Source organism: Gekko japonicus, unplaced genomic scaffold (genome assembly GCF_001447785.1).
Source record: "Gekko japonicus isolate JY-2015 unplaced genomic scaffold, Gekko_japonicus_V1.1 scaffold469, whole genome shotgun sequence".
Lineage (NCBI taxonomy): Eukaryota > Metazoa > Chordata > Lepidosauria > Squamata > Gekkonidae > Gekko > Gekko japonicus.
Genome location: NW_015173138.1, coordinates 284,099 through 300,797, shown reverse-complemented (window position 1 = coordinate 300,797; position 16,699 = coordinate 284,099). Strand labels below are relative to the sequence as shown.

At 39.9% G+C, this 16,699-nt stretch overlaps 1 protein-coding gene across 1 annotated transcript in view; it reads left to right on the top strand.

The window, feature by feature from the left end:
• Positions 1–16,269, top strand: part of PPIG (peptidylprolyl isomerase G) — a 20,893-nt gene extending 4,624 nt beyond the window's left edge. The window contains exons 5-12 of the mRNA XM_015422268.1: positions 1,237–1,324; positions 3,188–3,217; positions 3,335–3,474; positions 9,657–9,861; positions 10,956–11,117; positions 11,510–11,594; positions 13,752–13,888; positions 14,158–16,269. Of these exons, the coding sequence (XP_015277754.1) occupies positions 1,237–1,324; positions 3,188–3,217; positions 3,335–3,474; positions 9,657–9,861; positions 10,956–11,117; positions 11,510–11,594; positions 13,752–13,888; positions 14,158–15,283 (1,973 nt within the window). The 3' untranslated portion in view covers positions 15,284–16,269. The remainder of the gene's footprint in view (positions 1–1,236; positions 1,325–3,187; positions 3,218–3,334; positions 3,475–9,656; positions 9,862–10,955; positions 11,118–11,509; positions 11,595–13,751; positions 13,889–14,157) is intronic.
• Positions 16,270–16,699: the final 430 nt, after the last annotated feature.

Here is a 16,699-nt window from a genome sequence, read left to right as displayed (position 1 = left end):
CCGGTTTCGTTTTAAACTTTCTCTGCTGGGTCGCCATCTTTCCCGTTTTGTTTACAGTTTCTGCCGCTTCCCCACAACTCAGAAAACTTGTCAAACGACTTCGCAATTCAGATAAGTCTCTCAAAACACTTTCGGTTGACTTCCTCCCCTCTCCCCCTTCGTGTCTTAACCACTCATTTGCAAAAGAGGCGTCCCTCTTTGCAATCTCTGTTTCCAATCGCGGGGGGGGGATCGCTTTTCAAACTACTCCGTTTTTATTCAGAACTCACGTTCATTGTTGGGCAGTTTATCTGACCACGCTCGGTTTTACACCATTCCGCTCGATCTCCGGCGCTTGTCCCGGTCAGTCCAGCTTATGCCCGAAGGCCACTCAGCGACTGGACCGTCGGGGCGGAGGGGAGCCTCAATTCTCCGGCATTACGCCATCGAAGAGGCTACCCCTCAAAAGCCCCCTGGTCTGGAGCCTATCGCAAAGGCTCCGCGGGGGTGTCACTTAAGGTGGCACCCCTCCAAGCCGCTGGTGTGCGATTCACCCTCCTCCATTGTGAGGAGAGCGTCCGCCATTGCTGTTCCGTCGACTGGAAGTCCTGAGAAAGCATGGGTTTTGAGGGCCACTGAAAGCCAGGTAGGGGGAAGAAGGGGAACGTGTGGTGGCAGTGGAAATTTGACCCAACATCTTAAAGTAATCTGGAATGGGAGTTGAAAATGGGATCTGAGAATGGGCACTGTGAAATATGTACTCCTCCATCCCAATTTTCTCCCTCCAAAACTCTGAAATATGATATAGGGAGGGGCACATAAAATACCCTGTTACTACATTGAACCAATCAGGTTTAGGGATAGATGGCAGATTCCTACTCACTTAACCTAAAATCTCATCAATAAGCCCTGTAGGGCTATAGCTGACTTCCAAGACCAGATGAGCAGGATTCTATTTTCTTAGCTCTGGAGAATGATAGTCTCATGTTGACTAGGAGGAGGAGTCTCATGTTGACTAGGAGGATGTCTAATTGTTTATCCTCCCTTTGCGATTTCTCATAGGCCCCAAATGTGGTATTGATATTTTTCGTGTGTTTAGTCCAATAATTTATAGTGTGTGTCTCACTGTTTTTATTTTAATACTGTTTGGCACTTCAGTCATGCATCTGTGCAGGTTGAGAATCCTCATTTGAAATTCTAAAGACATACCCGTGCTAGGTGATGAATTTTTGAAGTAATTGAAAATGCTTTCTCTAGATGAAAGCTTTGCAATAAAGCACAACAAAGAATTTCTCCTTTCAATGGCCAACAGAGGGAAAGATACAAATGGTTCACAGTTTTTTATGTGAGTATCATGCAGCTACTGTGTTTCTTCACCATTTGGATGGGTAGTCGTTACAATTTAAATTCCAGAACTGTGACTTTGAATTGTTGAAATGACTAACTCCTTTTCCATTTACAAAGTATGAATACCTTTTACCTATATGAAACATAACTGCTTTCCTAAATGTCTATTTTGGAAGTAGTAAATGGGATTCTAAGAATCATATGGAATAAGCTTGAATATTTGTAGTTGTTGTTAACTGTGTTAGAAGAGTCACCATCTGCTATGTATTAACAGAGAAGTCATTACTGGCTTTTCACCTATTGTCTGGGAGCACCTGATGTTATAACATTGTTGGGGTAGACTTGACCAATACCTGAATGGGAGGCTATTGGTCCCTATGTAAATCACTGAGTTTTTTGAAGGACAGTCTGGATGCAGGTATAGCAGATGAGAAAGGCCAAAGATCATGCTTGTTCTATCTGCATTTCAGAACTGTTGTGGTAGAACAAGTCATCTTTACTTACCAAAAAAACAAAACAAAAACACAATCCTTGATGAATATCCCAGCTGTAATCAGGAGCTTGTTCAGATACTGCTTTGACCTCAAGATTCAACCTTTGATGAGATTAGACAGCCTAGGGTTTGTATGTTTCTCTGTTACTTTCACAGTGGGTTAACCGGATCTCCCCGCTTCAACCACTAATGCTCGTCCATGGCGGTATTAGGAATGCCTGCAAGTCTTGAGTCCTATTCCCCCTTTATCTCAGATATGAGAGTATTACTCAAAGAGATCCTAAGATGGAACAAAGACACGTCCTTCTTTATTGTGATGAAAAGAATGAAAATGTTAATCTTTAGAGAACACAACATAAACCCAAGTTTGCTGCTTGCAGCTAGGTGTAGCTATTAGGCAGGACATAATGTTGAGGACTCCTGTGCTTTCAAAAATGTTCTCTTTCCCTTATTACCTCTGTTGCTTCTTTTTTCTTGTACTGGGTTGGTCATCTTGTTCCTGGCTTGTAAGCCTTAGTTTGGGAGAAGTGGCTGATTTCAACTGTTTTTTCCTGATGTGTATACGTTACCTCTTCTGAAGTAAAATGTGCACTTGAACCATGCATTTGCTTAATTATAAGCAACATTCAAGAGAACTTGTGCACATTTTGTTTATTGGTGTACTCCAATCAAATCATCAGAATTATGTTTTTGTGGGTGGGCAGGATATTCTCCCCACTATTGAGAGAGTATTGCTGTTTCTCAAAAGAAGGTGAATTGGTGCCTGGTGTGTACCACTGTAAGAGGAGGTTCACAAGACCGAATGCTTCTCTGTTCTAAAGAAAAATCCATGTTTGTAGAAATCAGAATGACGACAAGCGCTGTAGTCTATCCGCACAGAGAATGATTTTGTATGGAGGAGCAATCAGTGATGTGAGCCACATCTGCAGCCAAAAGTGAAAGTCCAGAGGCAGTGGCAACTAAACCCATTTAATGGGTTGGATCCAGATTAAATTTTTCAATGGCAGAAAATAAATTTCCTGCCTCCCTCCTCCTACTGCAGCCCACTGAATTCCACAACATTTTGCTCCTTGGGGATAGGGGACCCCAAGGAACTATGTGTGCAGTGGGAAGAGGGAATTAGAGATGCTGCAGTTTTAGTCTGGACCCAACCCAATATTATTTATTAAAATGCTTCAAATTCAAGATTCTTTAATTTGAGGCTTTTATTGAGTTTTTCATGTGCTGAATCTGACCTACAGCTTGTAATGCCTTTTATATATTGTTGGTCATTTGTAACATAATGTACCAAGTTAATATTCTGCCCTTGAAATACTAAAACTCTTTCTTTCTTTTGTCATTAAATTCTTGCCCTGATGTCATTAAAAGAACAACCAAACCTACACCTCACCTAGATGGGTAAGTGTCATGATGTCTTATTTGCGCTTGGAAAAGTTAATAATTGGATAGCTTCTTGAAATGTTCATAATGCTAGAAATTTCAGTCAGCTTTTAAAATTTAGCTTTAATTATTTAGGCTTCATGTTGTGTTTGGACAAGTAATCTCGGGTCAAGAAGTTGTAAGAGAAATAGAAAACCAGAAAACAGATGCATCTAGCAAACCTTATGCTGAAGTACGAATACTGAGTTGTGGAGAGCTAATTCCAAAATCCAAAGGTAAGGCTGAAATACCTATTCAAATGTTTCTAAATACAGATTTTCATAATTTTGTTCATATGGATCTGGCTTGGTGGCTTAGTAACAGAACTTCTGTATAACTGCTGTCATAGAAATAATAACAGAGAGTGCATTCAATTAGATTATTTTGAAATGAGATTTTATTACTTCTTTCCCTTTGACAGAAGGAGGGTGCATTTTGGTACTCCTCATGTTCACCTCCATTCCCTAGAAAAACATGTTCATGATTTGCCATAGTTAGCGTCTTTGTTAAATGAACACATATTCACTTATTACTGTGAGGCACATGTTACGGGCTTCAGTTTAGGATGAACTAACAACATTTTGACAACCTGTTACACCTGTTACTTCCAATGTTCGCTAAGTACAGTTCTCCAGGAAGTGGCATGGGTTAAGAGGGCCTGCAACTTATTCTTCTGCCAGGACCTTTGTAAGATTATTGACAGTCCAGTCTTGTTTGTTTAGAAGTAAATACCATTTCATTTAGTGGGGCTTACTCCCAGGTGTAGCTCAGGCTAGCCTGATCTCGTCAGAGCTTGGAAACTAAGCAGGGTCAGTCCTGGTTAGTACTTGTATGGGAGACCACCAAGGACGTCCAGAAGCAGGCAGTGGCAAACCACTTTTGTACATCTTTTGCCTCAAAAAACCTACAGGATCTCCATAAGTCAGCTGTGACTCGATGACACTTTCCACGACCACTACTAGCTAAGTATTAATAGGGTTTCCTCCCAAGTCTGCCTGGTTGTTTCAAAGGGTATACCCCTCTGCTCTTCTGCAGTAGAATATATTTTTAAGGATGGATCTGGTACTTCTCAAAGAGCGCACCTCAGTGCCGACACTAGGTTGGATCCTCCCAGGTGGTCAGCCATGTTGGTATGAAGCAGTAGAACAAACGTAGAGTCCAGTGGCATCTTTAAGACCAACAAAGTTTTATTCAAGGTATTAGCTTTCATGTGCAAGGCACACTTTTTCAAATACATTGGAATGGAAGGTAAAGTTCAAACTTATAAATAGGGGCTGAACAGCAAATTAACATGTAACATGATGAAGATGTTTTAAGATATGCAAAGACAAAACTTATAAGGTTATAAGGTCAACAGTTGTTTTGATTTAATTAAGGGGGAAAGGACAGCAAAGCAATAAATACGTCAAAATAGGGAATAAATGTGTAAAGGTATCTTTTCTAATTGTGGGAAGTAAACTGAGACTCTCCATTTGTCTCCTCTCAGGTGTGGAGGTAACTTAACAGCATTTTTTCTTTCTTTTTTGAGGTGGGTGCAATGGTATGTCAGCAAAACATTCCAATATTCCTTGCATTACATTCAGTATTCTAATACACAATTCTGAAAAAGAAATACACTAAAATACAGAGGATGTATAGTCCTTCTTCGACATCATAGTCCTTCTTGTTGAGAATACTGAAGGTGGCACTTAATGGCATATACAATGGTAGAAAATGAGCAAGTGCATGAGCCTCTGACGATGTAGTTGATGTTGTTAGGTCCACTGATTGTGTTGTCTGTGTGTATGTGGCAGGAAAGTTGGCATCTGAGTTTATTGCAAGCTCTGGTCGCAGTGTCGATGTTCAAATTAGATGCTGTATTATTGGGGGGTGAGGAGTTGTTTGAGGGGGGGCTGTCTGTGCGCAAGAAAAGGTTTTCCCCATAGTACTTGTGAGAGAGAACTGTCATTATCCAGTAGAGGTTGTAAGTTGTTGACAATCTGTTGAACTGTTTTGAGCCGAGAGCTGTATGTGACCGCTAGTGGTCTATTATTGTCTCTTTTGGGCCTGTCTTGTAACAGGTTTTCTCTGGGTATCATTCTGGGTTTGTTAATCTGTTTCCTGACTTCCATCAGGTAGATACCTTAGTTCCAAAAACGTGTGTTATAGATCCCTCAGGTGGGTATCTCTGTGCATAGGATCGGAGCAGATGTGGCTGTAAGCATAGAGCCCGGCTGTGTACAGTGGATCATTTGGTATGCTTAGGATGGTAGCTGGAGGCATGTAGGTATGTTTGTCAGTCCGTATAAGGTGGTGTCTATATGTTCATTGTGTACTTTTACAGTAGTGCCCAGAAAATGTATTTCTTGCATGAATTGGTTCATTGTCAGGTTTATGGTGGGGTGAAAATTGTTGAATGCCTGGTGGAATGTGTCAAGGGCTTCTTTACCAGACAATAAAAATGTCATCAATGTAACACAAATATAAGAGAGGTATGTGGGTGGGAGTTTCAGCAACGTTATTCCAAGTCAGCCATAAAGATGTTAGCATACTGTGGGGCCTTGCAAGTGCCCATGGCTGTACCATTGATCTGGAGGAACAGGTTGTCACCAGATCTGAAGTGGTTATGGGTGAGGACAAAATGGCACAGTTTGGTGGCAAAGTCAGCTGTGTTGTTGTTCTCAGAAATCATATTCCTTATTGCTTGTAATCCATCTTTGTGTAGGATGTTGGTATACAGAGATTCCACATCCATGGTGGCTAAAATAGTATTCTCTGGAAGGTTGTTCAAAGATTGTATTTTCCTCAGAAAGCCTGTGGTGTGAGGAACATCACTAGGAGCATTGATGGCATAGGGTCTTAGAACAGAGTCCAAGTATTCAGATATCCCCACGGTGATAGTGCCTGTGCCTGAGACAATGGGGGCATTCTGTCAAGACTTTCAGTTTTTTCCTGCACAGTGTGTTTTCCCCGGATGGCACTCTTCTATCATCAGAAGGCACCTTGTGCCAGAAGAACATAGGCAATGACAGAACAACATCGTACTAGGTTTCTAGGAGTTCTGAGACCTAATCCTGATCTATCTAGATCTATTGTGTTGGACGTTGTTTGGAGTAACACCCATATATGCTGCATACCAAGTAATAGCTGATCAAAGCAAATGATGAAATATGGAAATCCTAAATGTGGAGCATTCTTTGTTTTTGTCCAAAGAAGAGTAGTTAGTTAAATTTCAAATTTTTCCTTTTTTTAGAAGCTGTTCTCTCATGCATTTGATAGCCTGATTGCTTTCTGATATAATCAAGTGGGTTTTGTGTTTGGAGATTGGATAAAGCAGCATGTCTTAGGGCTAGCAGTTAGGCTGCGTTGTGAAAATAGTTTGTGAAAACACCCCAAATGTTTTGTTTTTGTTTTAATGCTGTGCTTATAAGAGATGTCAGGTGAAGGTTGGAATGTGTGACTCTCATAAATGAAATTTTAGGTATTCTTGCATGGTGTATGGTTCTTCCAGAAGCATGAGGCGCAGTAGTAAAGTTTTTGGTGGATGGCAAAAGGATATAAAAACTAACAGGCTTTTTGTGCAGAATGTTAACTGAAGGAGTGAAGAGCACAGAGGAATGCAAGAGAGGGAACTCATCTTGATCTAGCCTGATAATAAGGGCATTATGGTGAGTGAAGAAAGCTGGTGGTAAAAAGACTTTCCTTGTTGGGGAGATATACGCAATTAGTTGGTCCATTAGGATCATCTTGCAGAACCATCAGTGGGCCATGATGACCATAAAAGGTGGAGGCTGAAGTGACTGAAAAGATAGAATGAAGTGATAGGCTTTCATTCATCAGAGCAGTGGAACTGTTTAGCCATTTAGGTAGTGGGACAAGAAAGATTCTAATTACGTGGGTAGGTTTAGAGAATCCATGAAAGGAGGAGAAAGCACTTGAGAGTACAGTAGAATGCTGGTAGTTGGTAAGAGACATCAGGTAATGGCCAAGTAAGTGACAACAGGGAATACATGTTACAAGGGTGGTTCCTGAAGGAAGGTGGGGAAGTGTCTAGGTGTACAAGATCAGACAAAAACTGTTGTTGCAATTGAGCTTGGGCAGATTGACTGCTGGCCCTGGCTGGTTTTGTCTTGTTTTATTTGTAACACATTGTTTGGATTACAGATGTAAATTATTGGCAGTTCTCTGCTCTGTAGGCACCATTGTGTGGTGTGTCTTGTTCTTTATTGTGGCATACCTGTCATCATATCCAGAGGTAAATTATAATTTCTCTAGCACAGTCTTTATGGTCCTGGTATGTGTTTTCTTCAACCTGTCCCACTTTGCTCTTTGATTCTATATCTGCTAAAGTGTCAGATATCTGAATTAGGTCAAATAGTGTCAGTGTCTTTTATCTGACCTCTGTGTGTTATTGTCAGATTTGCTTTGAAGTTAATACTACAGTGAGAGTCACAGTTTAATCTGTTTTATTTCATTTGTTAGCCACACAACTTCCTCTGAAAACTGGCTTCCATTTTTTTATAGTTACTGTTGCTTTGCTTTATTTCAGTTTTTCGTTTATTTTTTCAAACTTTTGTAAATGTAGCTAACTCTGGTGTTCCAGGATAAAAGTCAAGAAGATGATATTTTCAGTGGAATCAAAAGCAGTCCACTCTTTAAATGCATTGTTTTATCATCACTGTTATGCTGATTACCAAAACAGATATTTAAAAGTGGACTCCCAAGCAGAGTTATACATTTCTAAGCCCATTGACTTCAGTGGACTTTAAAGGGTTTACTTCTGTTTAGGACAGCACTGCAAAGTACTGTATGGTCTAATTAGGTTAATTTGTTAAAAATACTCAATGGTTATTTTGACACTATTGGTCTGATCAAATGTTCAAGCTTAGTCTAAATGACTTGCATTCCAAGTGAAGGTAAAAATGTAATAGAATGATGTGCTTGGGATACTGGAGAAGTTTGGATAACAGCTGGTGTACAGATATTAATAATTTAATTAAAAATACATGCCTGGTGAACAACTCCAAAATGTAGCAGATTTAACAATGTGATTTTATATATCACAAGTTTTCACATAAAATGTTTTCCGGTTTTATTTCTCTTATGTACCATATAGAGATTGTACATTTCTATACTTTATGTCGTACCATATAAATAGAGATTGTACATTTCTATACTTTATGGAGGTTTTTTCATGTGTAATGCAGGAGGGACTTCTGTTTGTCATCATGATTCTGTTTGTGATTCAGTATGGCCTAAAAAGAACCCATAGGCTGCGATCACACACACTTAATAATCCACTTTAAATGCACTTTCCAACTGGATTTTACAGTGTGAACTGGCAAAATCCAGTTGGAAAGTACATTGAAAGTGGATTGAAAGTGGATTATTTAGTGTGTGTGATCACCTTTATAAACAGCCAAAATCCATTTTATGGTCCTAACTGTGCTTCTATGAAAATCTGGATTGTTATTTTCCAAAGAAAAATAAGGGGTTTTTATAGTTTATGCTAAGTTTTGCCTTTTAAACTGCTCAGATAAATGTGTGCTTCTACATTTTATTTTTATTTCTTTAATGTAAATGGGCAAATTGAATGATCAAATTATTGATTTACTTTATAGCCCACCTTTTTAGCTGAGTTTAAAGGCGGATTACACAGTGTAAAAACTATGTCTAACATGGAATTACAGAAGTAGAGAACAGTGTAGTAAGAGCAGGACAGTGCTACCAATAAACAGTGGGATAGACTACAGCACTATCTAAGTACATCTTCAGAGTTTTGTAACCCTCCCCCCAAGTCACAACCCTCAAAGGACCAAACTCTAAAATCAATATGATTTAATTCACTGGTTACCTGTTTCTAAAATATGGATATTAATTCATATTTTCCCTATAGAAGAAATGCTTAATACAGCAGAAACTTAATGCTACATATTTCCAGTATTCTGCAGTATTCTCATTGCTTAATGAATTCGGTTAGGGGATATTCTGTACAAACTTTCAAAACGCATTCTGAAAGTACAACAGTTTGATCTGATGTGGGGAAAGAAGAATGATGTGATAGATTATGGTACTTCTGAGTACCATTTGAGACCCTTAGCTACCTATATGTTTTAAGTCCTAGGATTTCCAAGAGAGCAGACTGATTTTAGTTATCTCCCAGAAGACAGCAAAGGTGGCCCAGAACTGTCTCTTCAGTCACAGTAGGTTTCCTGTCGATCTGATATGGCAGCTCAGTGTCCAACTAACTTTAAGAACTTCTCTAATGTGACATGAAGACTTCTTTACCAGTTGGTCAGGGGGGAAAATATTGGGAATAATTATTAGCTTGTAGAGTATAGCCAAAGTTCCATAAATCTGCAATCATTTTTAAAAGATGAAAATATTTATCTGGGGTCCTCTGTTTGTTGATTGCATGCCTGTTCCTTTTAATTTAAAGCCAAGAAGGAAGAGAAGAAAAGACACAAGTCATCATCCTCATCCAGTGATTCTGAAAGCTCAAGTGATTCAAAATCATCTTCCGATTCATCATCAGATTCTGAAAGTGCTTCTGAAGAAAAAACAAAGAAAAAGAAAAAGAAGCACAAAAAAAATTCCAAGAAACACAAAAAAGAAAAGAAAAAGAGGAAGAAAAGCAAGAAGAGGTAAAACTGGGGGGAAATACTTTTATGAAACCGTTAGAAACCCCAACTTATATTGTAGTTGTATTAGGTTCTACATGTAGCAATCACTGGAAAGAATAACTGACAATGTATCTTTTCATTTTCTTGTTGTATTGTAACTAGGTCTTCCTCATAATAGAATACATTCTAGTGCAGGGGTGTTGAACTCATTTGTTATGAGGGCCGGATCTGACATAAATGAAGCCTTGTTGGGCCGGGCCAGGTGTGTCATAAAATATAATGCCAGGTAGCAGAGATATAAACTTTAAAGGACACAAACACAAAGATTTCTTTTTACTTAAAATAAAAACGTGCTTAAAACATTAGCTCTGTAAGCCTCAAACCTACTTTTGATTTATTGACATTCACCACAGAACTCTCATGCTCAGAGTTCTGAATCTAGGACCCAAGTTAAAACATGAAATGGCTGAGTGATTAAGAGAGTCTGGTGAAACAAGCTATGATGCAGCCACAGCAGAACTGGAAGCAGAAGATGGCCAGTTCCACTGCGGGCCTGATGGAAGCTGCATGTTTGACACCCCTGTTCTAGTGTGTGTGTATGTGTGATGACATTTTAAAAAGTCTTGATCATGGTAAGATTTCTTGCATAGCTGTGCAACCGTGGTGACTAAAATGTAACTTGAGAAAAAAAGTGGAACCATTTAGGTTTTTTTAAGTAAATCCTTCCATTAGGACAGAATCTTCCAGACACCATATCACATATGTTTGGTTCACAAACAGCAAGTTGGGCTGCTGGTAATGAAGCACAGAACTTGATTTAAAAAAAAAAATTCTGAAGCACTTTAACTCTCAATTTTTGCCTTGTTCATGTATTCTTCTTACAGTGAGGAAGAATTATTGACACTCACCCTTCTAGTTCAATACTGACACAAGTATGTAAACCTCACACGAAAAAGACTGAATGCTTTGTTGTAGCTAAACACAAATTAAAAATAAACCCATCCGATGCATTTGCCATATTTTTGTGGTCTGATCAATTTGAAATTGGCATATTCAAATTGAAGAACTAAATGTATGGTTCCAGTAGACACATTTTTTTTCTTTTATGAATAAAGCTCAGCCAGCGAAAATGAAACAGAAAATCCTCAGTCAGAGCCGCTTTCTACTGTTCGTCCGGAAGAGATTCCTCCTGTACCAGAAAACAGATTCCTGATGAGGAAAAGTCCTCCTAAAGTGGATGAAAAGGAAAAAGAGACAAAAAGCAGGGAAAGGGAGAGGTAAAGTGTTATGTTTGATCTGAACCAAGGTCTCTTGTACTACCTTTGGGCTGCCTTGGGTTATTTACTGCTTGCTGATACTTAATAAAGCCTATCTCTAATGACAAGCTGTGTTAAAGAAAAGAAATGTTTTTCCTTCTAATTCAATTTATACTTGTCCATATATTTAAGACCATAGTGTTATAGCATCCACCATTTTTTCGCTGTGGCTTCATGAATCTCACAATAATATATTTGAATACTTTGCTGTAGAGAAAATATTTGGCCAAATGTCTGTGAGTGCTCAGCAATTTGATACAGCTTTAGCAATATAAATTTAACTTATAGGAAGAGGTGAAAAATTTCCACAACCTTTCCAGTATTGTACTGAATTCTCTCTTCTTAATTCCTAGTAACCCATCAAACTGTCAATCTTTATATCAGAGAAGGCTGTTGGTAACTAGATCGGGACGGAAAATAAAAGGAAGAGGACCAAGAGTAGGTTTGGTTTCTTGTTTTACCACGTAATAATGTGATAGTTGTGTCTAACCAGTTTTGAGTTGTATCTAACCAGTAGGTTAGATATGCTGGGGATCACGGTAGCTACAGGAACAAAAGTCATGTGGAGTGGGGGCTTGTAGTAAGGAGGAGAATTAGGTGACATTGAGAGAATAAGCTGGCTGGATCCAGCTCTTGGAATTTTGGTGGCATTTATCCCTTTAAATTCTTTATTTATTTCCATATTCCTCTTTGTGGAAAGGCGAATGGAAACACTGATGTGGCATCGGTTTGGATAAAAGCATTTTGATTTTATGGATGAATGTATGAATCAGCTTATTTATAGCTGCATGATAATCTTTTACGGCGTCTCGCAGAACTGTAGACTCCTCAAGCCCTGAACACCATCACAGCCATCATCAGTAAAAGCTGCGCGTAACACGCTTTCGTGGTGAAATCCAGTCAGGCCATACTCTTGCAGCACTCTAAGCTGAGCATATTTTCAAGACCTAGACTAGAGCATCGGGCCTTCGTCAGTTTACAGCCACTTCTGCTCCCCAGTGGCTACTGCCCTTTCCTTTATCTGGAAGAATTGTACTGTTTTTTATTTTGTCCGTGCAGGATCAGCTTTCTGACATTACTGGTACCTCTGCAGGGTCTGCCTCGTTGTGATTAATAGCCACTGTGCAGAGGCCACATGAAAGACAATCTGTTCTCCTGAATGGCTTTGTCTATTCATTGTTTACTTCTAAGCAGAGGTCATTTCGGGGGGGAACGCAGGGGAACGCAGTTCCCCCGGGTGAGGTGCAGGGGAGCGGGGCACATGATGAAGCCCCGCCCCTTGCTTCCGGCCGCCCTGCTTCCGGCCCTCATTCAGCCAGGAAGAGGCAGGAGAAGAGGGAGGGTAAGTTGCTTCCTCCCTGCCTCTCCCCACCCCTGCCTGCCTGGGGCCAGGGAGGGCCTTGGCGGGGCTTCCTCACACTCCCGCCGGCCTTGCAGGTCCACCGCCGGGCCGGGCCCCCCGATGTCAGGGGGTGTGGCATATGCTAATGAGTTATGCTAATGAGTTCCCCTAGCTCTTTTTCTACGAAACGACCCCTGCTTCTAAGTATAAGCCTAGATGAACTCATTGATGAGCATCCAAGATTTCCTGGTTAGGTTTCTGGTTGCTGCTTATGGCTCTTAACATTTGCTTTTGTTGTTGGAATTGATCCTTGTGAGCCATTCCAGCTAAAAGTATGTATTGAAGTCCCAGTGGTTTTATATAGGAGAGTTTGGAGCATATGCTTAACTCTCCCTTTGCAATCAATGGGATTTTAATTGCATAACTTTTTGGCTGGATTGGGGTCAGTCAGTGCCTTTTAGATTTTTATTGTAATGTGGCCATTTTGTGAAATGTTACCCATGGACAAAATAATATATCTAAAATAATATGTTGCTACCAAAACAAATGTTTTTTTAGGTACACATTAAAGGAGCTGTGGGTTACAGGGCTTTCCCCTCAGATGAGTATTATAATGTGTTGCCTTACTGGTACTCTGCATATTAAGGTAACACAACATTTAATCTAAGAAGAAAATACTCTGACTTGCTAGGTAAAATATGCTGGAGTTGCTCAGTGAATCTGTATGAATCTGTTTCTGACCCAATCATGCTCTTTTCTTTTGTTTACTCAAAAAAGTGTATCGTGTTTTCAGCTTCCTTGCTACATTTCATATGGCAAAAATGTATATACATGTGTGAAGGTAGTATAGGGTGCAGCAGTTTTCAGTTCTCTCTTTCAAATATTGGTTATATTTGCAGTCTTGCTTGTAGAAAACTCAGGCATTTATATTGTTAAATTCTGTAAATAGCCAAATAGTGCAGTTTGATATAAGAGGTAAATAAGATAGGTAAATAAGAGGTGATTATATATTTCAGTTTCCCCCTACATTTCCATTATTTTCTTGGGGGGAAAACAGGCTTTTTCCACATCTTCACCATATCTGGAAACTTTACATCTCTGTTGCTCTGTAAAAATGTGATTCTTTTGCACTCAAATTTAGAAACTTATCTTTCTTTCAGTGGTGAGTAAACATGCTGTTATATGCATCACAATTGATGCACAGTTTATTAACACACTGTTTTAATCTAATGTTGTCCTTTCCTTTTCAACAGCGCTATCGGACGCCTTCACGATCCAGGTCAAGAGATCGCTTTAGACGCAGTGAGACTCCTCCACACTGGAGACAAGAAATGCAGAGAGCTCAGAGGATGAGAGTTTCAAGTGGAGAAAGATGGATAAAGGGGGATAAGTAAGATGTGACCAGAGTGCTTCCTCTTCTATTCTAGTTTGGAAGGGCACTGACAGGAACTCAGAAGAGAGTAACTTCTCAACCATAGTAGTGTCTGTTTTTACTTTATATTCAATGTAGCCCTGAAACTTCTGTACTCTTTTCATCTCCAGTCACGTGCTAGATTGTTTGTAGACATCTTAGGACTATATGCAGCAAACCAAAAACATTATTTGCAGTCTAAACACTGCTTCATTTATTAATTACTATCTTTTCTTCCTTTTTTTAAGGGGTGAAGTTAATGAGAACAAGAAGGATGCTGCAAATCAGAAAAGCCCAGGGAGAGGAAGGGAGAGAAAAGCATCTGACCACAGGCAAATTTCTGAGAGCCCAAGCAGGAGAGGGGAAAAGGAAAAGAAAACAAAAGACCACAAATCCAGCAGTAAGGACAGGGAGACAAGGAGAAATTCAGAGAAGGAGGATAAGGACAAACATAACAAAAGTAAGGCCAAAAAAAGGGCTAGATCCAAAAGCCCGAGCAAAAGCAAAGAGGTGTCAAAAAGTAAGGAGAGGGACTCCAGACACAGCAAACACGAAGAAAAGAAATCTAGATTGGGAAGCAAGGAAAGGGACCATGAGAAAGAGAGAGACAAAGAAAAACACAATGATTTCCGTGGAAGAGAGAGGAGCAGAAGTAAGGAGAAGAGTAAAAGAGGAGAATCTAAAAGTAATGGTCAGAATCACACTAAAAGTAAAGACAGGGAAAAACATGCAAAGTCAAAGAGTAAAGAACGCGAACCATCTAAAAGTAAACAAAGCTCAAACAGTAAGACCAGAGAGCGAAGCAAAAGCGGAGAGAGAGGGAAGCGTGCCAGGACCAGAAGTAAAGAACGAGAACGCAGCAGAAGTAAAGATTATTCCAAACACAAAGATAAGGAATTAAAAAGAAGAGGAAGGTCAAGAAGCAGAGACCGAAAAGAGACACCAGAAAAACCTAAAGGCAAAGAGAATAAGAGAAGGAAAGAGTCGCAGAGCTCCGAGAGGGACGAAAGTCGAAGTAAAGACAGGCATCGGAATCAAGAACACAAAAGCTCTCACAAAAAGGATGATTCCGAAAAAAGGAAGCGTTCAAAAAGCCGTGACACTAGCAGCCCTGAGACCAACAAACATAAAAAGTCCAGCAGAGATCAGGACAGAAGTCCTGATTCAAAGAAAAGGCGAAGCAGCAAGGACAGAGAACTGAAAAGACCATCTTCACGCAGGAGTAAGGAAAAAGAAAAGGACAGGTCCCGTTCCTCAAGAGAAAAAGAAGTCAACCAAAAATCAAAGAATCAGGAGAGAGACCGTGCCCATGGTAAAGATAAAAAATCTGATCATGAATCAAGTCCTGGAACTGATGAAGAGAGACGTGGGTGAATTTATGAACTTTTATTATTTCTGCCTCCAGGTTCTAGAGACATATTGAGGAACACTTCTTTTTTTAAAAAAAAAATTGTGGACTTCAGTTTGGTCTTTTGATAAATCTGCAACCTGGATCATTTGTACTGCTTAAAGTTTTAATAAACTTGAAATGAAAAAAAAACCCTTTTACGTGTAAAATGGTGTGCTGTGTGTTAGTATTCCATGGTTTATGTATCTTACTTCTGTGTTATCAGAAGGAAATACTGTATTGCATTTATGTTTTAATTTATGAACTTTTAGGCAGCTTGCTTTGTAAGCAAGCAAGTTAGCCTGAAAATAAATTTCTTTGAAGCTGTAGAACTCTGCCTACTCACGTGTCAAACAATTGCTGTTAGGGTAATAGTAGAAGCAACTCTTTCCGAAATAGTGGTCACGGTATGCTTCTGGGTAACATCCATTTGAGTTTCAATTCATGCTACCTATTGCACTGCATTTTGTCTGACATAGAAGACTCTTCTTTGGATATTTTGTCTGAAGGGGAAATTATTTCCCCCGTGGTGGTGGGGGGGGACGACAGTGCCGGAGTGTGACTGAATTTGTAGTTAGGAAGTCCTGTTTTTGATTCTGTACCGTAGCCACTGCCTCCTGACATCAGTAGATTGAACCCAGCATCTGTCCCTGGCAAAGGGCCTAAGTACGTCTTCCTTTGAATGAATATGCTTAAGCGTGTTATATCCCATTTTTCTGTTGCTAGAAAGGAGACTAAGTCTAAGAGAGAAGCCGTGTCCTGTGCTGCTGCTCCCTTTCTGCTTTCTGATACTTCCATTTTTCTAGCAAGTCAGGAAGGTGCTGCAAAGAGGTGGGGAGAAAGGGGTTGGAAACAGAAGGGGATGCCATAAAGACCTGGAAGGATGATATATAAAAAAGGCTGTAGAATTGTGTCTCGTAGGGCAGGACACTTGTAACCCACTCAAGGAGTGTATGGGAACTGAGCACTGTGTGCCCTTTGCCCAGCTGAAAATTGACCATTAGTCCCTACTGCCATTTATCCATTATGTGACTTTGATCCCACCGACACACAGCCCTTCTTGCATACAAGAAGGATGGGAACAAGTGACATAAGCATTTAATGTTCTTATCTATTTCACGTATATGTAGATGAGGATGGACCAGCAGTGCCCTGTGGTTCGTGAAGCTGGGAAGCAAGGAAAGTAAAGGTTGCTAATGGATAGACCTTCTGTCTTTCTCATTTGGGTCTCACTGCAGCTAAATACTGTAGTTACTGGGATTCTGCTGTTAAGGAATCTCATTATTTACTCACTTGCTGTGTTATCTGTGTTGGTGTTTCCTTGTTTGTGCTTTGAGAGTTGTTTTCCTTAGGAGAAGGAACTTGGATGCTGCCTGTGTTACCATCCCCATTTACATTGGTTT